The 19388-nt window shown below is 33.9% G+C and overlaps 1 protein-coding gene across 14 annotated transcripts; it reads left to right on the forward strand.

Annotated features, from left to right (window-relative positions):
• Nucleotides 1–863: 863 nt before the first annotated feature.
• On the forward strand, nt 864–18987 carry tgfa (transforming growth factor, alpha). Of its 14 annotated transcripts, none has more exons than XR_015492429.1 (8): nt 864–1334; nt 3938–4031; nt 4147–4287; nt 6951–7065; nt 10197–10346; nt 11470–11579; nt 15746–17680; nt 17870–18987. XR_015492429.1 is itself a non-coding variant. In XM_087254747.1 (8 exons), exons 2-8 carry the CDS (start codon nt 3944–3946, stop codon nt 15751–15753), a joined length of 633 nt encoding a protein of 210 aa, XP_087110873.1. In that variant the 5' UTR covers nt 864–1334; nt 3938–3943; the 3' UTR covers nt 15754–18987.
• The last annotated feature ends 401 nt before the right edge of the window (nt 18988–19388 follow it).

The raw sequence follows: 19388 nt of genomic DNA on the forward strand, positions 1-19388 counted from the left end.
GCATGGTTTAGAGGTTAGCATTTCCAATTTAATGTAGCCTTTTGTTTGTTTCATTGTTAAAAGCTAACTAAAATAAATGTTTCAATTAAACGGTGTAAATTAATCAGATTTAGTTTAGATGTACATACTGTCACCCGGCAGACCAAGGACAAATCAAGGCAGAGGCAGATTCTGCTTGACTAGTATTCATCATGGAAATATACTGTGCTATAAATGTATTATAAAATTATTGCAATAACTTATCATTTTAAATGTTTTACTTATGATTTAAAGTAATGTTTTCTATGTTTTAATCTTATGAAATAATTTAGAAAATTACCCATGGCAACTTTAATATAATATAGGTGGTATATTTACATTCAACCCATGGCTCTCAATAATATTTGGCTTTTGGCCCTTTATACGAAAAAGTTTTGGCACCCCTGGAATGTAAAAAAAAATTGAAGGGTGGTTCATGTGACTAATGTAAAAAAAATCAATATCAAATATGGGTCTAAATATTACTTAAATAAATATGTTCTGTTAAGTTTTTACTTAAATGTAATTTTGTTTATGATTGTTAGATTATTAAAAATATATTTATTTAGTTTACTTCCAAATAAATAAATAAATATCAAATATGGGTCTAAATACTACTTAAATAAATATGTTCTGTTAAGTTTTTACTTATATGTAATTTTGTTAATGATTGTTAGATTATTCAAAATATATTTATTTAGTTTACTTCCAAATAAATAAATAAATAAATAAATAAATAAATAAATAAATAAATAAATAAATAAAAAGTGTTAAAACCCTAACGTTAACTGTCCTCCAGCCCAGCAGTGCACTCCTCTTTTAACTCGCGCGCGCGCACGCACAGCAGAAGGATGTTCAGGGTGTGGAGAGTCCTGCGCTCTGAGTAATCTATAAAGCAGTTCTCTACTTAACCATATTTCACCCCTGTTTTACCATCTTTAACATCATGGTGAATTAGAAATAAATAGTTAGCGTTTCATATGACGTCAACAGAAAGACGACGTTGCTCAAGTTTGACGTCAAGTTCAAAATACCTGGATCGACGCATGGCGTCTTGTGTCGAGTACGCGACATGAAACTATGAAGAAAGACGCTTAGAGTTTTAATATGGAAGTCAGGTTTCTGACCAGTGCAACGGACGGTCAGTAATAACTACTACTAGCCAATCTCAGGAAAACGCGCGTGCCTTCATCTTTATTGGCAAAGATAAATGTTTTAATATAAAAGACGACGCTGAGAATCCTTCATCAACAACTCACCCAAACACCTTATAATGATGTATCGTGCTTTTTGGGATACAATATTCCTTCTCACCGGTGAGTACAAGTGTTTATTGTTGCGTTCTTTTGATACGTTTTTTTAAAATAAAATGTAAGACTTAAGTTTACAAGAGATGCAAAGACCGAAACGATTTTATAGTTTTTTTCATAAATTATTTTTCATGAATGAAAGGATTTTACATAAAAACATTGGATTTTTAGGATTTGCCTAAATAAACATGTCTCAATTGAATTTTAACTTATTCAAATTGAGAATAGTGTTGATTCAGAGTTTTAGACGCTGAATATAAAGATGTGAGCTGTGAATTAAGCTTTTAATGATGTGCATAGGATTTTTCCAGTGATGATAGCCTACATTTATATTTTATAATTGCTTTATGATTTGACACTAATCTTTAATAATCTCTATTCTAAGTTTTTTCCCTGACAAACCATTCAGTCTCATCATTAGTAGTGAAGAACTTGGATATCCAGTGTGTAATAACTTTGCTTAAATTTGACAGATGTCCTGTCAGTCTGAGTAATGCATGCTAGAAGCAGTGGTTTGCTGTCCTTTTTTGTCCAGCAGCTTCTCTGGCTCAATAGTCTTGCACCCTTCATTAACGAGGTTAACTGAGCTTAGTTTAAATATAGAGCCATTCTCTCCTTTATGCCTTTGTTGCTACAGTGAAGGCACGTTCTTAACCCAGCAAGCAGTATTAATGTGAGAAAGTCAAGTTTCAAGTAGTATTTTTCAATCAGCAGGACATCATGCGGGCTGTTGCTTTCTGTCATTTCAAATGTTCAAGTATTTATATTTGGATCATCATGACAAGGCGTTTCTAAACCTGCCTGATGCCCCATAATGTACTTTCTTTCTACTTTCTAAATAACATTCAATGGGAACTTGAGCTCTACTGCAACAATAGACGAAGTCCCATTTTCTCAGAATGCGATTTTGTTACAACAATGATTAAGGAATGGCAGCTGGTAAAGAAAACCATTAGGAGGTGTACGCTTGCAATAATAGGGTTTTCTTACATTAAAGGGCTAAATAACCCAAAATCTTTTTTTGCCCACTTTTTTTATTAGTCACTTTAATATTATTTATTTACTTGTTACAAAACATGGCTGGCTGACTTCTGTGGAACATCATGAGAAATGTCTCTGTTCTTTTGCCCAGAGCTATCAGCTTTCTTCAAAATATCATCAATTTTGTAAAGGGAGAGTTTTCCCAAAAGTTAAAATTGTCATCGTTTACTCATCTTTCACTTGTCTACAAACCTCTTTGAGTTTCTTATTTTCTGTTGAATATAAAAGAAGTAATTTTGAAAAATGTTTGAAAACCGAAACTATTGACTTCCATACTATGTTTTTTACTATGGAAGTCAATAGTTACAAGTTTCCAACATTTGTTCTGCAGAAAAGGGTAGCACGTAAATGTTTTTTAAGTATCACTCGAGAGTAATAAATAAGTGAGTAAAGTCTCATTTTTGGGTGATTTATCCCTTTAAGAATTCATTCGGTGAGGAATTTCTTCTTTCTGGGCATTTTCTTTATTATTTCATTTTCTGTTTACTTGCTGAAACTGCACCCAGAGTAACATGCCCCCAACAAGTCTTCAATTTGGTAAATGTATCAATATATTATGTGCACTATACTTTCAGCTCGGTGCTTATGTTTTAAATCTTAAAGTGTTCTGGTAACCAGGAAAGCTATTTCCGAGAAGTTTCCAGTGCAATGAAAAATAATGTTTTCTCATTTAACAAGGATTTTCATAAAAGCCCCATGCACATAGAATATAAAGGTGCCTTGAGGTCCCAGACTCCTATCAAACCATTTTAGTAGCACCGCAGTAAATATTAGAGGCTAATCAGTACACTTTAGAAATGGTATAAAACAGATGAAGATGGCCTGCATGTGAATCATTATGCATGACCTTTGTTTAAATAACAGATTTTTACCTCGGTCTTAAAATAAAGACATTTTAATTAAACACAGAATGAATAGCATGTGAGAGAATTAATTGAGAGGCCTTATTAATTGCATATTCAGTAATTTATATATATAATTAAAACCAAATGTTTGCGTTACATCCCCATCTACTTTTCCTTTACATCATGAAACCTTTTGAATATACTTTACAACTCAACCGATTGGTTTCTGCAGTTTTGCATTAGCATGTTGTTAAGCTAATGACAATAGTAAACATATTTTTGTATTTTTATTGTTGAATTAAGGAAGTTATAATCAGCATTTTCTTGACATCTGCAATTTTTTTTCATTGATCTCATTGCAGTGTTATTCAACAATAATGGTGCAAAAACATCACTCTAAGAAACTTTTAGAACAGTGCAATACATTTTGGGATTTGTGATGTTCTTGCCATTTGGCAGAGATGTAAGCATGAATTGTAAGGGCCGATTTCTATGGTGGTGTCCTACCTGTGCATGCGGAGAGATCCGCATCACAATCCACTTTAATTTATCTTAACCCAGTCCTACTCTGTAGCAGTTCTCAAAATAGTCTTAAGGTCAGAAGTCAGAAACTCCCACTGTTGTTCCATGGCATTTTAATTAATCTCTGAGTCTGAAGCTAGTTGACTTTGAGTAGCTATTTCTCATTTGAGCTAAATGCCTCTCAAGCCTTTTTCTCTCTAGTGTGTGATGCTGTTGCTTCGTGGTTTTGTCATTGCTGTAACCATTATGAATGTGGCATTTTTTGACTTTGTTGGATCCTCGTTTTCACGTTTGGGTAAGTGGTTGTGTTATTTGGGTCGTTTTGAAGACCTCGTCGTAATCTGCTTGCTTGGTTATCGTCAACATTTCTAGTTTCTGTTGAATATACGCATGTTGTGTTTGATTTGTAGGCTCCCTTTTTACGTATGGGCAGGTGCAAGAGAATTCTACCTCAACGACGACTATTGCAACCACGACAACAACTACTACAACAACTACCACCACTACCACCACCAGCACCACGACCACCACTACTACCACACGAGTCAGAAGTATGTGATGCCTCTTCTTTTCTTTATGCTTGGGTTAATTTAGGTTTCGTAGGTATGAAATGCCATGCGTGTTTATGTAACATGTAATGTATTATGCAACATAAAATGGCCGTCTTATGAAAGCGAGCTAGTTTCCTGCATTTCAGAAGCTAAATATTTAAATTAACTTTTTAAACTTTTTATCCCAGTTAACCTTAAAACTGTATTTTGATGTATTTGGAAATGTAAGCTGTGTTTATAGGAAACACTTATTAAAGGAACACTCCACTTTTTTTTTAAATATATTATAGTTTTTTTTTTTTTTTTTACAACTTCTCTAAAGTTAAACAGTTGAGTTTTACCATTTTCGAATCCATTCAGCCGATCTCTGGGTCTGGCAAGAGCTATTTTAGCTTAGCTTAGCATAATATATTGAATTCAATTAGACCATTAGCATCTCATTTAAAATGTTTTTGAAAATTTTCCTATTTAAAACTTGATGCTTCTGTAGATGAATCTTATACTGAAATGAAAAGTTGCTATTTTTTAAGTTGATATAGCTAGGAACTATACTCTAATTCTGGTGTAATAATCAAAGAACTTTGCTGCTGTACCATGGCTGCAGCAGGCACATATGCAGTGCCTGAAAGTCGGCAAATTTCTGTGTATTTACGTAAATACATTTCAGGATCTACACCAAAGTAAATATGTTTTGAATCATCTCACACAAATGTCTCCGATGTTGCACCTTGCAAGCCATGATCCTTGTGGAAGCAGGTATACATGTTGGTTATATTAACAGAAGTTAGCCAATATTTAGGTGCTGCGTAATTAGTGTTGTCACGGTAAAAAAGTTTTAAAAACGTCCATTTCCCGCTAACATTTGAGCGCTGTTGAGCACATACTTGAACACTGCTGATTTTCCATTGTGTCCACATGCTTAATGACTGTGATTGGCTGTGAAACACAGATACATGGACATTGGAGGAGTTTAAAGCCACAAATATCAGCCGATTCATCAGTGGTTCGCTCATATGTCAGCTCAAAAACAGATCAGCTGATTTTAGTGGCTTTAAACAGCTCCAGTGTCTGTATCTGTGTTTGCACTCTGTAAACAGCAGTTAACCGATTACCTTCACAGCCAATCACTGTCATTTCTGTTTAGCATGTGAACACAATGGCAAATCAGCAGTGCTTAATTCACACTACAATCAACTCACAGCTGCAAAGCAACAATTGCCATTTATTTCAACGGAAAACGAGTGACTTCTGGCGACCTCCATCTATGCGAGCAACTGTTGGTTTAGAATCCTTCAACTTTATGCAAATGAAGAGCGACTTCCTTGAGCGACAGCCAATAGTAGCACGAGTAGAGCTCATGTAATCTTCTCTCAGCTCACTTGGAGGCCGGTTGTATTATCCATGCTGAAGATGTGTTTGTGTTTGCAGATCAACAGGCAGCTACAAAGACGATGCTGGTGTAAATAAGGCATAAGAACGCGATCAACAGCGCCTAAATGTTAGCAGGAAATGGACGTCTTTAAAATTTCAGTACCTATTGGAACTGAAATACAGTATCGTGCCAGCACTATGCGTAACATAATTGCACCTGCTGCAGCCATGGTATGGCATCAAAGTTACTTGATTATTTTGCCAGAATGAGAGTATAGTTCCTGCTTCCTAGTCTGCTGGACCTCTCCAACCAAAAATCAATCAAATCAATAAAAAATAGCCAAGTCTTCATCTTTTGGTTATTTCTGAATTTTTATGAATAGTTTATTATACTTTAATGTTTGCTACTGTGCTTAACAATACTGAAAAAGAAATCAGTAGCTACTTCTGTTTCATCATGACTCTTAAGGGCTATAGTGACACCTTGGTTTGGCTGACTTGGTTTGGAATAAGACATAGTAATGGTGGACTAGTTCATTTATTGTACAGCAGACAGTTTTCATTCACGGTAAATACCCTTTGTAGACAAAGCTTACCATAATTAGAAAAAGGGATTCTGCCAGTTTAAAAACAAGCCCCTCAGATCATAATGGTAGCCCTGGATGAATCTTACTCTTTCTTGTCTTATACAATGTCTTTACTCTCTTTAGATCAAGTGTGTAGCCTTAGGGTGGATAAAGTCTGAGAAACCGGATGGTCTTGAAATAATAGAATCTAAAGGGCTGTGATCTTCTAGATAATATCAAATCCTCTAATTCCTATTGGTAACCTGGCTGAGAACTTGGGAATTCTTGTCTTCCTTTCATTTCTTTACTTATTTTACCACTAAATTCTTGTCATATATCAATTTATAATGAACTAAGAGGCAACCGCAATAATGGTCACAAGGCCTTTCAATTTTAGTTCAATTTCAATTAATTGAATGCACATTATTGCATTTAAAATCTATATCAGAACAGTTAAAGAGTTGTGTGTAGTGCAGACATCATATACAAACATAGTTAACCTGCAGTTATATAGTGTATATAGTGTCCTTTCAAAAAAAAGGTGATGTCCATGTGTACATGTTCCGTGAAGTGTACTGTGCATGTATTGTCCTCAAAGTCCTTGGATGGTTGGCATCATCTTTTTACAGGTCTTGAATCTGATCAAGTGGCTCTAGAGGCCTCGCGAAATCAAAGAACCCAAGCATAGATCTTTAGCAATAACCCAGCTTTTTTTTGTTCTTGAAGAATTTATAGCAGCTGCAGTCCACTCTCACTTTGATGACTGTCCCGACTCCCACAGCCACTTCTGTTTTCATGGCACATGTCGTTTTCTCATCCTGGAGGAAACACCTGCATGTGTGTAAGTTCTGAAGTTCTCTTTTTCATGCTGAATCGAAAGAATTGGTTGTTTTAAATGCATTGCACTGATTGTGTTTTACCTGACATCTCTTCATTGTTAACAGTATTAATGTTCAAATTGGAGCTTAACTTTCAAATTTGAATAAGTTTCGTGAGTTCACCATGCGTGCTTCCAAACTATGTAGAAATAATGTTTATGTAAGGAGATATGCATGTCTAAATTCATTGTATTGTTAAAATTCTTGGCAAAAGTACTCGGATTACTTATTACTTCTGGCAAGATTCTGAAGAGCACATCCGGTAAACATTTATTATTTACTAGCAGTTTTGCAGTAGAGTTTTTATTTGAGCATTTTCCCCGCAGGGCAGAGTTTAAAAAGAAAAATCCTCCATTGAAGCTTTATAACTAATAAGTCATGATCCAAACCAACTAACTATACTAAACATCTTTAATGAGTTTCAAAACTACAGTACATAAGGTATTTCAAATGGCACAGTCAAAGGAAAAACAAATGGGGGAAAAATAAAGCAATTAATTTAAAGCTGTACTTATAGAAACATTATATTTCAAGTTGAATATATAATATGCATGTGTGTAAAAAATATTTTATAATTAAATACACACATATTGTAAGTGTATAGGATACAGTATGTTACTTGCAGTCCTCTTTAGGAGGGTTTTCGGTACAGCATTATGGATAGTGTAGTGTTACAATAGTTGAATTGGTGATTATTAAATATAACAATTTATTAATTATTAAAATAACAAATTAACAACCTCAGAGCTCACAACAAATCTGTCTTTAAAATTTACCTTTTATTATACACCTGCACAATATTGTAAAAAATTAACAATGTGATATTTTGTTGTACTGGGACTGTACAATTTATTATCCCTGAATCCTTTAAAAAGCCTCATAGTCACAAAAAAAACACATGCAAAGGATAAATTATAATCCAGACTTAACATTGCATATCAGGGCAGCACGATACTAGAAAAAAAGACAGTATTTTATTTTTGTACAATATATATTGCGATACTGAATATATAATTTCACCAGATGAAATGAATAGCTGTATTTGGAAACAATTCATAATTTTCTGTATATTGGGGTGATTTCGTAAGAGAGTGCATCTGCATAAAGTATAATAGACCAATCACAAACATTCAGAAATACAGTAGAGCAATGATACTGTACAAATTAAATATATGGTGCTTCAGGATTTTCTGGAAGTCTAGCAATATTCAGAAAGATACACAAATTTAATAATCAAATGTAAAACACTTTATAGTCTTCATCATATATTCAGTTGAAGTCAGAATTATTACCTCCCCTGAATTATTAACCCCCTTACTTATTTTTTTTTCTCTAGTTTCCCTTTAACGGAGAGAAGATTTTTTTCAACACATTTCTAAACATAATAGTTTTAATAACTCATTTCTAGGAACTGATTTATTTTATCTTTGCCATGATGACAGTGAATAGTATTTTACCAGATATTTTTCAAGACACTTCTATACAGCTTAAAGTGACATTTAAAAGTTTAACTAGGTTATTTAGGTTAACTAGGCAGGTTAGGGTAATTAGGCAAGTTATTGTATACCGATGGTTTGTATGTAGACTATCGAAAATAAATACAGCTTAAAGGGGCTATTAATTTTGACCTTAATTTTATTCTAACTGAAATAAAACAAACCAGACTTTCTCCAGATAAAAGAAATAATATCAGATGTACCGTGAAAATTCCCTCGCTCTGATAAACATAATTTGAGAAATATTTAAAAAAGAAAAAGAAAATCAAAGGGGGCTAATAATTCTGATTTCAACTGTGTATACCAAAAAATACAATTAATCTTTCTTTAAAGTTAGAAATATTATTTCTTATGCCTGAATAGTGACATCACACAAAGGATAAATGTTCTGGTAACCTTATGGTTAATCAAGGGTGTTTTCAATTAAAATTCAATTACAAATTTTAAAACTGGTTTGACATTGCAGATCCTGCGACATTGACATTGGCGAGATCGGTTATGCATATATTGCATATATGCATATATTGATGGTAAAACAATATGTTGTGCAGCCCTGTTGCATATCCTGCGACATGACTATTGCGAATGACAATATAAATCACTAATATATTTGTGCAGCCCTATTTTATTGTTTACGTTTTTTCCCGTAAAGAAATTCTGACAAAATCAGTGGAGATTTTACTTCTGGGACTAGACTATTATGCTCCATAGATTAAGAGTCACAACTGTGATGAAGCAAAGTAGTATGTACTGTTTTATTTAGTACATCACCACTGTATATGTAATCAAATATTGTGCATCTTAATCAAAAAAGAGATTTCAAATAAACTAATCCCATGATGGAACTTTAGGTTAGATTTACCACAAAACCTGATTTGGATTCAAATGTTTGTGCCTTTTCTTCACGTACAACATATTTTTTATGTAATAACAGGATTAGAATCGGAAATGCTAGAAAGAAATATTGGATTTAAGCTGCCGGTGTAAAGAAGTCTAAACGGGCTGACATGCATTTTGATTGCTGACTCACTTGGATTAATTGTTGCCGACAGCATGTTCCTTGAGCCGTCCTTGTGTAGACAAGCATGTTTTGTCCTTTGCTAAATTGCTTTTGCATGTAAACATTTGGCACAATAGCAGGATTCAAGTCAGTGTCTGAATTTGTACAAGTTTTCTTCTTCCACATTCATATGTAGCAGTTCATAGTAAAACGTCAAAAGAATGATAATCAGTTTAAGTGTGATTGGTTTCAAAAAGATGATTCACATGGCTTTATGAACAAAATGCCTCATTTTGTGACTAAACACTTTACTAAATGCATTCTTTTTCTTGCATACTGGGGTTTAATTCAATTCAACTCATCTTTATTTCCATAGCGCTTTTACAATGAAGATTGGGTCAAAGCAGCTTAACATATAAGTTTTGATAAATTCAAACTGTGTCAGTCCAGTTTTCAGGGTTAAAGTTAAGTTCAGTGTGGTTTAATTTTCACTGCTGAAAGTCCAAACACTGAAGAGCAAATCAGTATTATTCATCTCCCTTTTGAGTAGTAATGAAACGCATTCTGATGTTTTTTTTTTTTTTTTTTTTTTTTGTAGATGCCATCCTGGCTTTGTGGGGATGCGGTGTGAACATGCAGATCTCCTAGCAGTGGTGGCATCAAACCACCGGCAGCAGACCGTGGCCACCATGCTGGTGTTGTGTGTGGTGGGCAGTGTCATGCTCATGCTGATCTGCACTTTACTTAAGTAAGTATTATTTATTTAGAACACATTTCAATTGTACTTTACTATTTAAAGTGACATCGGCAAATCTAAAAATCTATGAAATGGATAAAAACAATATTCAGAGGTATTTCATTAAAATCATGTAAAATAGGTAAAGGTCATGTAAAATGCTAAATCATTTATACTCTCTAAAATGTAAGTTCAGTTGAATAATTCAATAATTGATGAGGAATCCCATTAAAATGATCTAATAATTCATCTGAAGTACGATGTTAATCTGGAGTATGTAATGTAAAATATACTTTTTGATCCACAAATATAAACAATTTTGTGTCCAAAATGTTTTTATTAACAACTTGACAGAAAAAAACAAACAAACATCGTACAAGATTTTATTCGATTTTAGCTGATTTGATTTTTTTTTGTTGACAAATAGATAACGCCCGATTCAGACAGGGCTTCAGCGTCAACCCTTCCCATTCACTTTAAATGGGTGACGTCAAGCGTTGCCGAACTAAATTGTGGATGTATCAGCACCGCCTCCTTGTGATCCATTTGAAACAACAGTGTGTAAAGCTTGTGAAGTGAATAGGCTGTATAGTAATGGTTTGAAGGACAGGATAATTATTAGTATTTAGGTAATTAGTATTTTGGATTTTCACTGTGAGTCTTTTACTATGTAATCAAATGATTCTTTTTTTATTCATGCCTAACATGATTTTTAGTTTTGTATATAGTATTTAAGTTATTTATTTATTTGTTGGTATAAATATTACACTAAATTACATATCAATGAGTGTATTAAATAAATCAATATAGTAGAAATAGCTGAAATACCTGTCATTATTATTTTTCAACACATTCTAATAAAAATATTTTATTATTTAAAATTTGTTTTGATGCTGTTTTTGTTTAACATTGTTTATTTGTGTGTATTTTCATAAAGTGTAATTTTTGATCAGACATTACTTTAGTCTTCAATGTCACACAGCCCTTCAGAAATCATCCTCAAACCTAATACATAATTAAAGCAAGTGATCTCTCCCAGGCTTATTCTTTTTACCAGTTTGTGCTGAATGAACAGTACATTACAATCGTTCTGTAAAAGGTGAAAGAGGTCATTTTCACACATTTGTCTGTGCAGTTGTTGGTGGAGACGGGGTGGTTGTGGGCGAGGTCACACCCTCTCCTGTTGGACGGAGAAGCCTAGGAGTATTTTGACGAGTGGGACATCCTGCTGTAACTCAGAAACAGGTATTCCGGTGCTACATTTCCATTTTTACACCATTTTTATGCTGAGCTGTACGGTCGTGTGTTAAATGTCCTGCTGTGTGTAATTATGATCATCAGGAGGGGGTGTTTGCATTGCTGAGACCAGCATATGCCTGACGCCTTTAACTTTTAATAATCTATGATTTGGGTTTAAGCTGTTAGTTTAGCCATCTGTTGTCACATTCTACTTAGACCGTCAATGAACAGGAGACTAATGGGGGTGTAGAAAGTTTTAATGTAAGTTGGTCATGGGAAAACATAGGATTATAAACTTTGATTTTAAATCTGTTGGAGCTTGTAAACATATCTAATTTAAATAATTAACTCCTAATTAAGAATAAAACATTATTGTAAAAATTGTAAATATATATATATTAAAAAAATATATATATATATATATATATGTATATGTATATATATATATATATGTATGTATGTATGTGTGTATGTATATATGTATGTATATGTGTATATATATATGTATATGTATATATATATGTGTGTGTGTATATATGTATGTATATATATATATATATATATATATATATATATATATATGTATGTATGTGTATATATGTATGTATGTGTATATATATATAATATATATTTATTCATTTATTTTTTTTAAATAAAATAAAATTTCAAATTATATTCATAATAAATTAGATTAAAAAAACTGAAAACTATATTAAATTTGTACTGAGCCAAAATGTTTATATATATATATATATATATATATATATATATATATATATATATATATATATATATATATATATATATATATATATATATATAAAAATATAAATAATTAAACGAATCAATAAATGAAAACACCTTTGAAAAAAAATACATGAAAAAAACAAATTTTTATATTTAAGCGTTTGGATAAAAAGATTAGTTTTAAATAAATATTTTTTTTATCAGGTGTTTCTAAATCTGTCTAATACCCTGTGAGTATATATGTCCCATGTCTCCATGTGTAATCCCTTCGAGGAACTGAATTTCCCCAGTCTAAATGATGCAATTAGAGGTGGAATTGGTGGAATTCTGTCCATACAAACACCCTCAGTTTTCAGTGGCAGTCTCCTCACAGTGCAGCTTGTTGACAGAGAACCACAACGCTCTAATTAGATTTGTCTACAGGATGTTGTCAAATACTTCGTCAGTATCGTCAGGCATTTCTAATTGTTCGATAGAATGGTGGCTGTGTTTCCACAGTAACGTACCATAACATTTGCATGTATCAGGTTGAAGTAAAACACTGTGCCATGTTTGTCTTACATGCGTGTGTTTTGTCAATTCTCTCTTGCGCTTCCATCTTGTTGTCTTCTCACCTCATCAGAAAATGTTCCTTACGCACAAGGTACTAATATATGAAACAACCCTTGATAGATTTTTGTCTTTATCTGGCACAATAAACGTCAGACTATAAATTGATTTCCGACAAATCATCATGTGCCATCTTTATGACATTCGTGATGTCATTGAAAAAGCAGAAGTTGCAACTGGCTATTGTAAACAAAAGCAGTTATGCACCGATTGAAATGGCCAATTACAATTTAGATTTATTTTTCTATACCAATCAATTATTTCTATACCAAACCAAATCATTCCTTCTTTTACGACTAGAAAACAACAAGAAAATCTAATGATTACACGAACAAGGTTTTTATTTGCTTTATGGCTGAACAATCGTCAGTTATTTAAAATAAAAGTAAACCGCTGCACTTTGGTTCTCCTATCTGGTTTGTACTTCTCTAAATGAGAAGCTAAAAAATAGTGACTTCAAAAGTGACATGTGTAATATTACAAGGCTTGTTACCAGGAAATATATAATTCCACCTATTTTGCTTGCCCAAGTTTTATATGGAGAAGCTTCTGTGCTGCTATTGGTCAGCATAGAAGCTTTTATGTGAAAAACAGAAATATTCTAATCTTTCTGTCATCGATTCCAAAGTCCCTTTAAGGCAAGTCATTTCACTCGATGGCCATCTTTAAAACACCTTTCGGGCATTCTGTTTGAATGGGGAAACATCAAATTCTTCAAAATTGCTTGCCAAGCTTTCGATTAAATTTCATATTGGGAATCACCCATAAAATAAAACAACAACCAGTGATGGGGAAAGTTGTAATGGATTACAATATTGAGTTACTACCCAAAAAAGTAACTAGTTGCGTTACTTAGGGCCCGATCACACCAAACACGCTTATCCGTTTTAAAATTGCGAGGCTCACCGCAATGACTTTTTGTTGACAAGGAAAAAAAGAAGCGCAGTGCAATTTTATGTCGCTAGGCAATGACTGAATCTGCTGGGTATTGTGCGAGAGTGTTTCTGTTGATACAGGTATAATTTTAATATTTAATATTATTGTGAAATTCAAGATTTGTGCAGTCATACAGCAGCATACACCAAAAACAAAGCAACCACAAGTCTCAACCACTAGTCTTTTTCTTTATCTTCAAAACTCTTCGTAGTCTTCTTGATAACACAAACACTACTGTCACCTCAATGGAAACCCCACCTCTGCTTTCATTTGATTGGAGAATGAAAGAGACGCGACTGACGCAATGCGTTTTTTTTTTCGCTCAGAGTTGACTTTTTTGCAACAGCAAAAAAATTTAAGTGCAGCAGGCAGTTAAAAAACGAGGCCCGTAGAGTGCATAAGCAGCATGCAAAACGTTTGTGCCTCTCAACACAAAAAGGGCATTCAGTGTGATCGGCCTCTTAGTTACTTTTTATGGCAAGTAATGCGTTACGTTACTTTTGCGTTTTTCTGACCTGGCTGAGGCTTGATTTTTTTTAATTGTTTTTTTTGATGAATAGAGGAGCTCTGCAATTAATAACACAGTGTATGACCTTTATTTACCTTTAAAATAACACTTTAAAATGTATGAAGGATAATGTGATCTTCAGAGAACTTCCTTACCCAGAGCTCTACATGGCGTATATATAGATTAATGAAAGTTTAAAGCAATGCATTTGCTAATTGTCTATTCAGATAATCCTCTTTTCCTTGTCTTTCATGTAATAATAATGTCAAAATAATGAGAATATTTCCATCACAGAAATGTAAGGACATCTTGGTTTCTTTGTGTTCCTTCATTCTCTCATTGCATGCTGGATTTTATTTTATTAAAAGGGAATTAACTAAACTGAAAAGTAACTAGAATTACAGTTTAAGTAACTTAACTTATTATTACTTATTTTTTAAAGTAGTGCAGTCCTTAGTACTCAATACTTGGAAAAGTAATATTATTATGTAACGCTCTTTGCTTATAATGCATTATCCCCAACACTGACAACAACTGTCTCTAGTTCATTTCTAAATGTTCAAATCACACAAATTCTGCAGAAATTCACATCTCCTCTGAGCCCCTCCCCTGGAGAATTCTGTAATAGTAGGTGGGGCTTCATTTGCCATATTGGCTGTTACACTTTTCCCCATTCAAAACTATATGAGTGACGTGTCTTGTATGTTCTACACTGTAAAAAAAAATCTGTCAAATAATAGTTTCCATATTGTTTGCTTTCTGTTTATTTGCGGTTGTGAATTGCATTATGGGAGCTTGATTTCTGCTCTGTTGACTTTTAATGTTGAAAATTCAACTCTACAGTTTAACAAAGTGACTTTTATTGACATTTTAGTAGCTTGAAATAATATATAGAGAAATAAATCTGTGAAATAGCAAAAATGAATTGGCAGCTTATTACAGGGTTTTTGTATCGTAATATACGACACCAATCCAGAAAATATGTCACTAAACTATTACAATGTTAATAAAAGTAGTTTTTTCAACATTTTAGGATTAAAAGTTGATCAAGGTCTCATAATGCGTTTCAAAGATATAAGTAAACTGGGAAAAATAAAAAAAATAGAAACATGAATTACAGAATACGCAAACCTACTAATTCACAGTTCGATTTTATAGTGTATAGTCGATTCTCAGTGTGTGCCATTGTCATTTACAAATCATGCCGTATGTAAAAAGTATCTTGTGCCAGATTTGGACTGATAAACTGTAGTCTGAACCTAGCATTAGAGCAAACCCTTCCATTTCCCTTCCTCTCATGTGGGAAAGAAATGTTTCCGCATGGTTTACAATGACTTTCTTTCTTTTTTCATTTGTGTGTTTTCCTGTGCAGTGGTTTGACGCAGGTTTTCTGGAGCTCACTCAGGTGCCCTCTTAAAACAAAAAAAAGACAGCAACATCTTCCACCTTGCTCCTGGACTTTACAATGACTGCGTTTCCTAAGCTACAGACTTGCAGAGCTGGTAAGCGCAGCACATGTTCAATATGGGCAGTGGGAGAACTCAAGCAAACATGGGACTTTTATATTCAGAGAGACTGAGTAGTTCCAAAAAGAAGATTGTTGGAACAGTAACTGCTAATGATGGAACTCAAAAGCTCGGAATGGAAAAATCTGAACAAAATGGAACTCGACTACAGGAGATACTCGGCCATGTTGGGGAAAAGATATGGATCTGTGGCTTAAACGAGAGTGAAAAACTTTGAGAGAGGTTTTAACAAAATCATTCTTACTAACAGAGCTTATCTTAAAGCTTTATAGTGTATGTATTAGACAACATTCTCCCAGTCTTTGTTTTTTAAATACTGAATATATCAAAACACACTTATAATCTGCCGTTAATGGGATGTGAAACTCACTTTAAAAAAAATCTTTTTTATTAAGGATATATCATCACATTCTTTTCTCTATCACGTTACGGATAAAGAATGGGAGATTTCTTTTCTTACCATTTAAGTCAGTTAAGCAGTTAGTAATACTACAGAATATTTTGCCAATTTATTTTAACTTAATCTCTTTATAATGCTGATTTAAAGACGAAAAACAAAGTGTAACAGCTAACATGAGAGACCAGAGCTTTGAGGGACAAATCCTACTTCTGACACGTTATTCTTTAACACTTTTTATCTGAATGGAGTTTCATTTTTTTATGTGCGTTTTAAAATCTAAATATTGGTGAACAAGTCACAATTATGACATGTAACTTGACAAGTTATGCAAAGATTCACGAATCCCACCTAAGATTTTCTTCACCTAATGTGCTTTCAAAGATTTCTCAACATCTCTAAATGCTTTGGAAATGGATCCTCTGTATGCGCACTATTTTTGAAGCGTCACATGATATCTGCATGTTCACACTGAATGCATGCGTGTTTGAGCACATAATTTCACACAATGCACTTTTGCGGTGTAGATTTCCACCTCACTGTTAATACAAAACACCTTCAAATCTGCACTTTAGATCCTTTTCCATTATAGGCGTCACTCACTCACAATTGTAAGCATACAGAGGCGCAGATCCACGATACAAGCAATCATAATTGATGATGTTCAGTTTGATGCACGTTGTATTATGCAAGATATATAGAAGCTTTTACACTGAAATGTTTTAAACCGTGTGTTCATTTTGCTTTCTTTTCTAATCTTATCTGTCCCTAAGCTTTTGCCAATGACCTCATGTTATAAAAAGATGTTCGACTGACCCCTTTGTAAGGTATTTGCTCTTTTAGGGTCAGAGATATTTATATTAATATGTTAAAATGAGGTGCTGGTACATATGTAAAGTAACCACTGTGGGTTTCATTCATACAAAACCCTTCTCAAACTGGTAAGTGGCTGATATAGCGCAAAAAAAATTATAAATATTGATAAAAATACTAATAATTTGATCAGATTAATGATCTGACTGTTCTGGCATCAGATCATGAAGGAAATATCTGATGTTATTGTGTGAAGATTCATTTAAAAATGTGATCTAATGCCCTAGTGAGTTGAAGAGGATTCATCTAGGTGGCTTTTTTGAGTTATAAGGTCTTTAAATGATTTTGATCAGCCTGAAAAAAACTGGTTCAAATGGTTTATGATCTAGTTGGCTGACCCTGATATGTGACTTAAAGGAAACATTCACTCAAAAACACTCATTTGCAGTTCATTTATTCACTTTTTGATCAATCAAAAATGTAATGTAGGATGTTAAAAATGTTTTACAGTCTTTGGTGATTCATAGTGAATGGCTACTAGTGCTTTGAGAGTCTAACGCATAAAGCACAGGTCTCAAACTCAATTCCTGGAGAGCCGCAGCTCTGCACAGTTTTGCTCAAACACAGCTGCTCCAACTAATCGAAGAGTTCAAAAGAGTCATGAACACCTTCATTAGTTGGATCAGCTGTGTTTATGACTCTTTTGAACACCTCGATCACTTGGATGAGCTGTGTTTGATAGGAGCAAAACTGTGAAGAGCTGCGGCCCTCCAGGAATCGAGTTTGGGATCTATGACATAAAGGGAAAGCCAAACGAATTCCTTTGGTTCCTGATGACACACTGATGTTTTATGAAGCGAGTCTGTCATCTGTAGAACAAACTCCAAATGGTTTGTGTGTTGTATTGGTTGTGGAAATGTTGATTGTGATGATGCTGGATGATGCAACTTGTGATAATATTAATGATCAGTTCATGTCTGTACGCATGCGATTAAGTGGCTGTGAGTTTAAGGTAAAAGATTTGGAAATGTTTGTTGTTTCCGCTTCATAAGACTTCAATGGCATGGGTATTTACTTTGCTTTACCTGTATGTTTATTTGGACTCTTGAAAATGTTTAACTTAGACTTCATGAATCATCAAAGATCAAGGCTTCAGCTAAAAATGTTTAATGTCCTACTGAGGAGAATGAATGACCTGAGGGTGAGTAAATTAACATAATTTGATTTCTGAGTGAATTTTCCCTTTAATTATAAACTTTTGATTTATTATATAATTGCAAAATGTGATTGATTGTACATGGATTGAGTATTCTTCATGTAAAAAAAAAGAAAAGAAATTGTGCATACTTATGTTTGACTTCAGATTAAACCAATTATTTTTTTTTGTTAAAATGATAAATCAAACAGTGGGTATTTTTGACGCTTTTTCCTTGCGTAATCTCCAGATGTGAAATTGCACTCATCTGTGATAGTCATGATGATGTCATAACGGATGATGTTCATTGGCCTTTGCACCAGTAATGATGCTCAGTGTTGCATCTTTTGCTTTCTTCCAACTGAATCGCATCTAACTCTGGTTAGCTGCTTGTTGACTGATATTTATGTATGCTATATTGTACACACCATGTGTTTTTCACACAGTCTTCTTGTTTTCATGTTGGGGGAGGCGGGGAGGGGAGACTATGTAAATAGCGTTTGGGAATATTATTTGGCTCGTACTGTATATGGAGTATGAGGTGTTTTCTTGACGGCATGAAGGTAAGCGGTAGATGATTTGAGTGTGACTGTCTCATGCTTGGCTGTTTGACGTTTTCTTGAGTGTTTTTGACCTCTTTGTCTAAGTTTGCATATTTTTCCAAATAACACAAAGTGCTGCAATCTGTGGACTCGACCTCTTTCTTTCGATTGGGATAATTTCTCCTTTCATCAGATGTTTTATGAAGCACATTCTTTCCTCCTTGGCACTCTGTCCATTTATATCCTCAAACATCTGAATATTTTAAAAGGGTCAAATGGAGTTGCAAACCCCGGGCACAGCTTAGCAAGAAGCCAGAGTGCTCTTTTTGCTGAGGGAAAAGTTCAGCTCTTTTATTTACCTGCTTGCCTGTTTGGTTATTTGTTTGTTTGGCTAAACCTTTTGTGAGAAGAGGGGAAAGGCCCTAGAGATCATGGCCGAGAGGAGTCGAGCTTGCGCATGAGTGAGCACATGAGGGGAAAGTGCGTGCCTGATGGACGTTGCATGACTTCTTTTATTTCCTTCTCATTAGCCTTTTGGGCTC

Source organism: Danio rerio, chromosome 6, assembly GCF_052040795.2.
Source record: "Danio rerio strain M-AB ecotype USA chromosome 6, GRCz13ab, whole genome shotgun sequence".
Taxonomy (NCBI): domain Eukaryota; kingdom Metazoa; phylum Chordata; class Actinopteri; order Cypriniformes; family Danionidae; genus Danio; species Danio rerio.

What these genes read in the sequence shown, in the direction of transcription:
- tgfa (XM_087254746.1), top strand. Translation starts at nt 3,944, where the DNA reads ATGCTGTTGCTTCGTGGTTTTGTCATTGCTGTAACCATTATGAATGTG. An exon ending in ATCCTCGTTTTCACGTTTGG is followed by an intron (nt 4,032 to 4,146) that starts GTAAGTGGTTGT and finishes TTTGATTTGTAG; the next exon opens with GCTCCCTTTTTACGTATGGG. An exon ending in GAGGAAACACCTGCATGTGT is followed by an intron (nt 7,066 to 10,196) that starts GTAAGTTCTGAA and finishes TTTTTTTTGTAG; the next exon opens with ATGCCATCCTGGCTTTGTGG.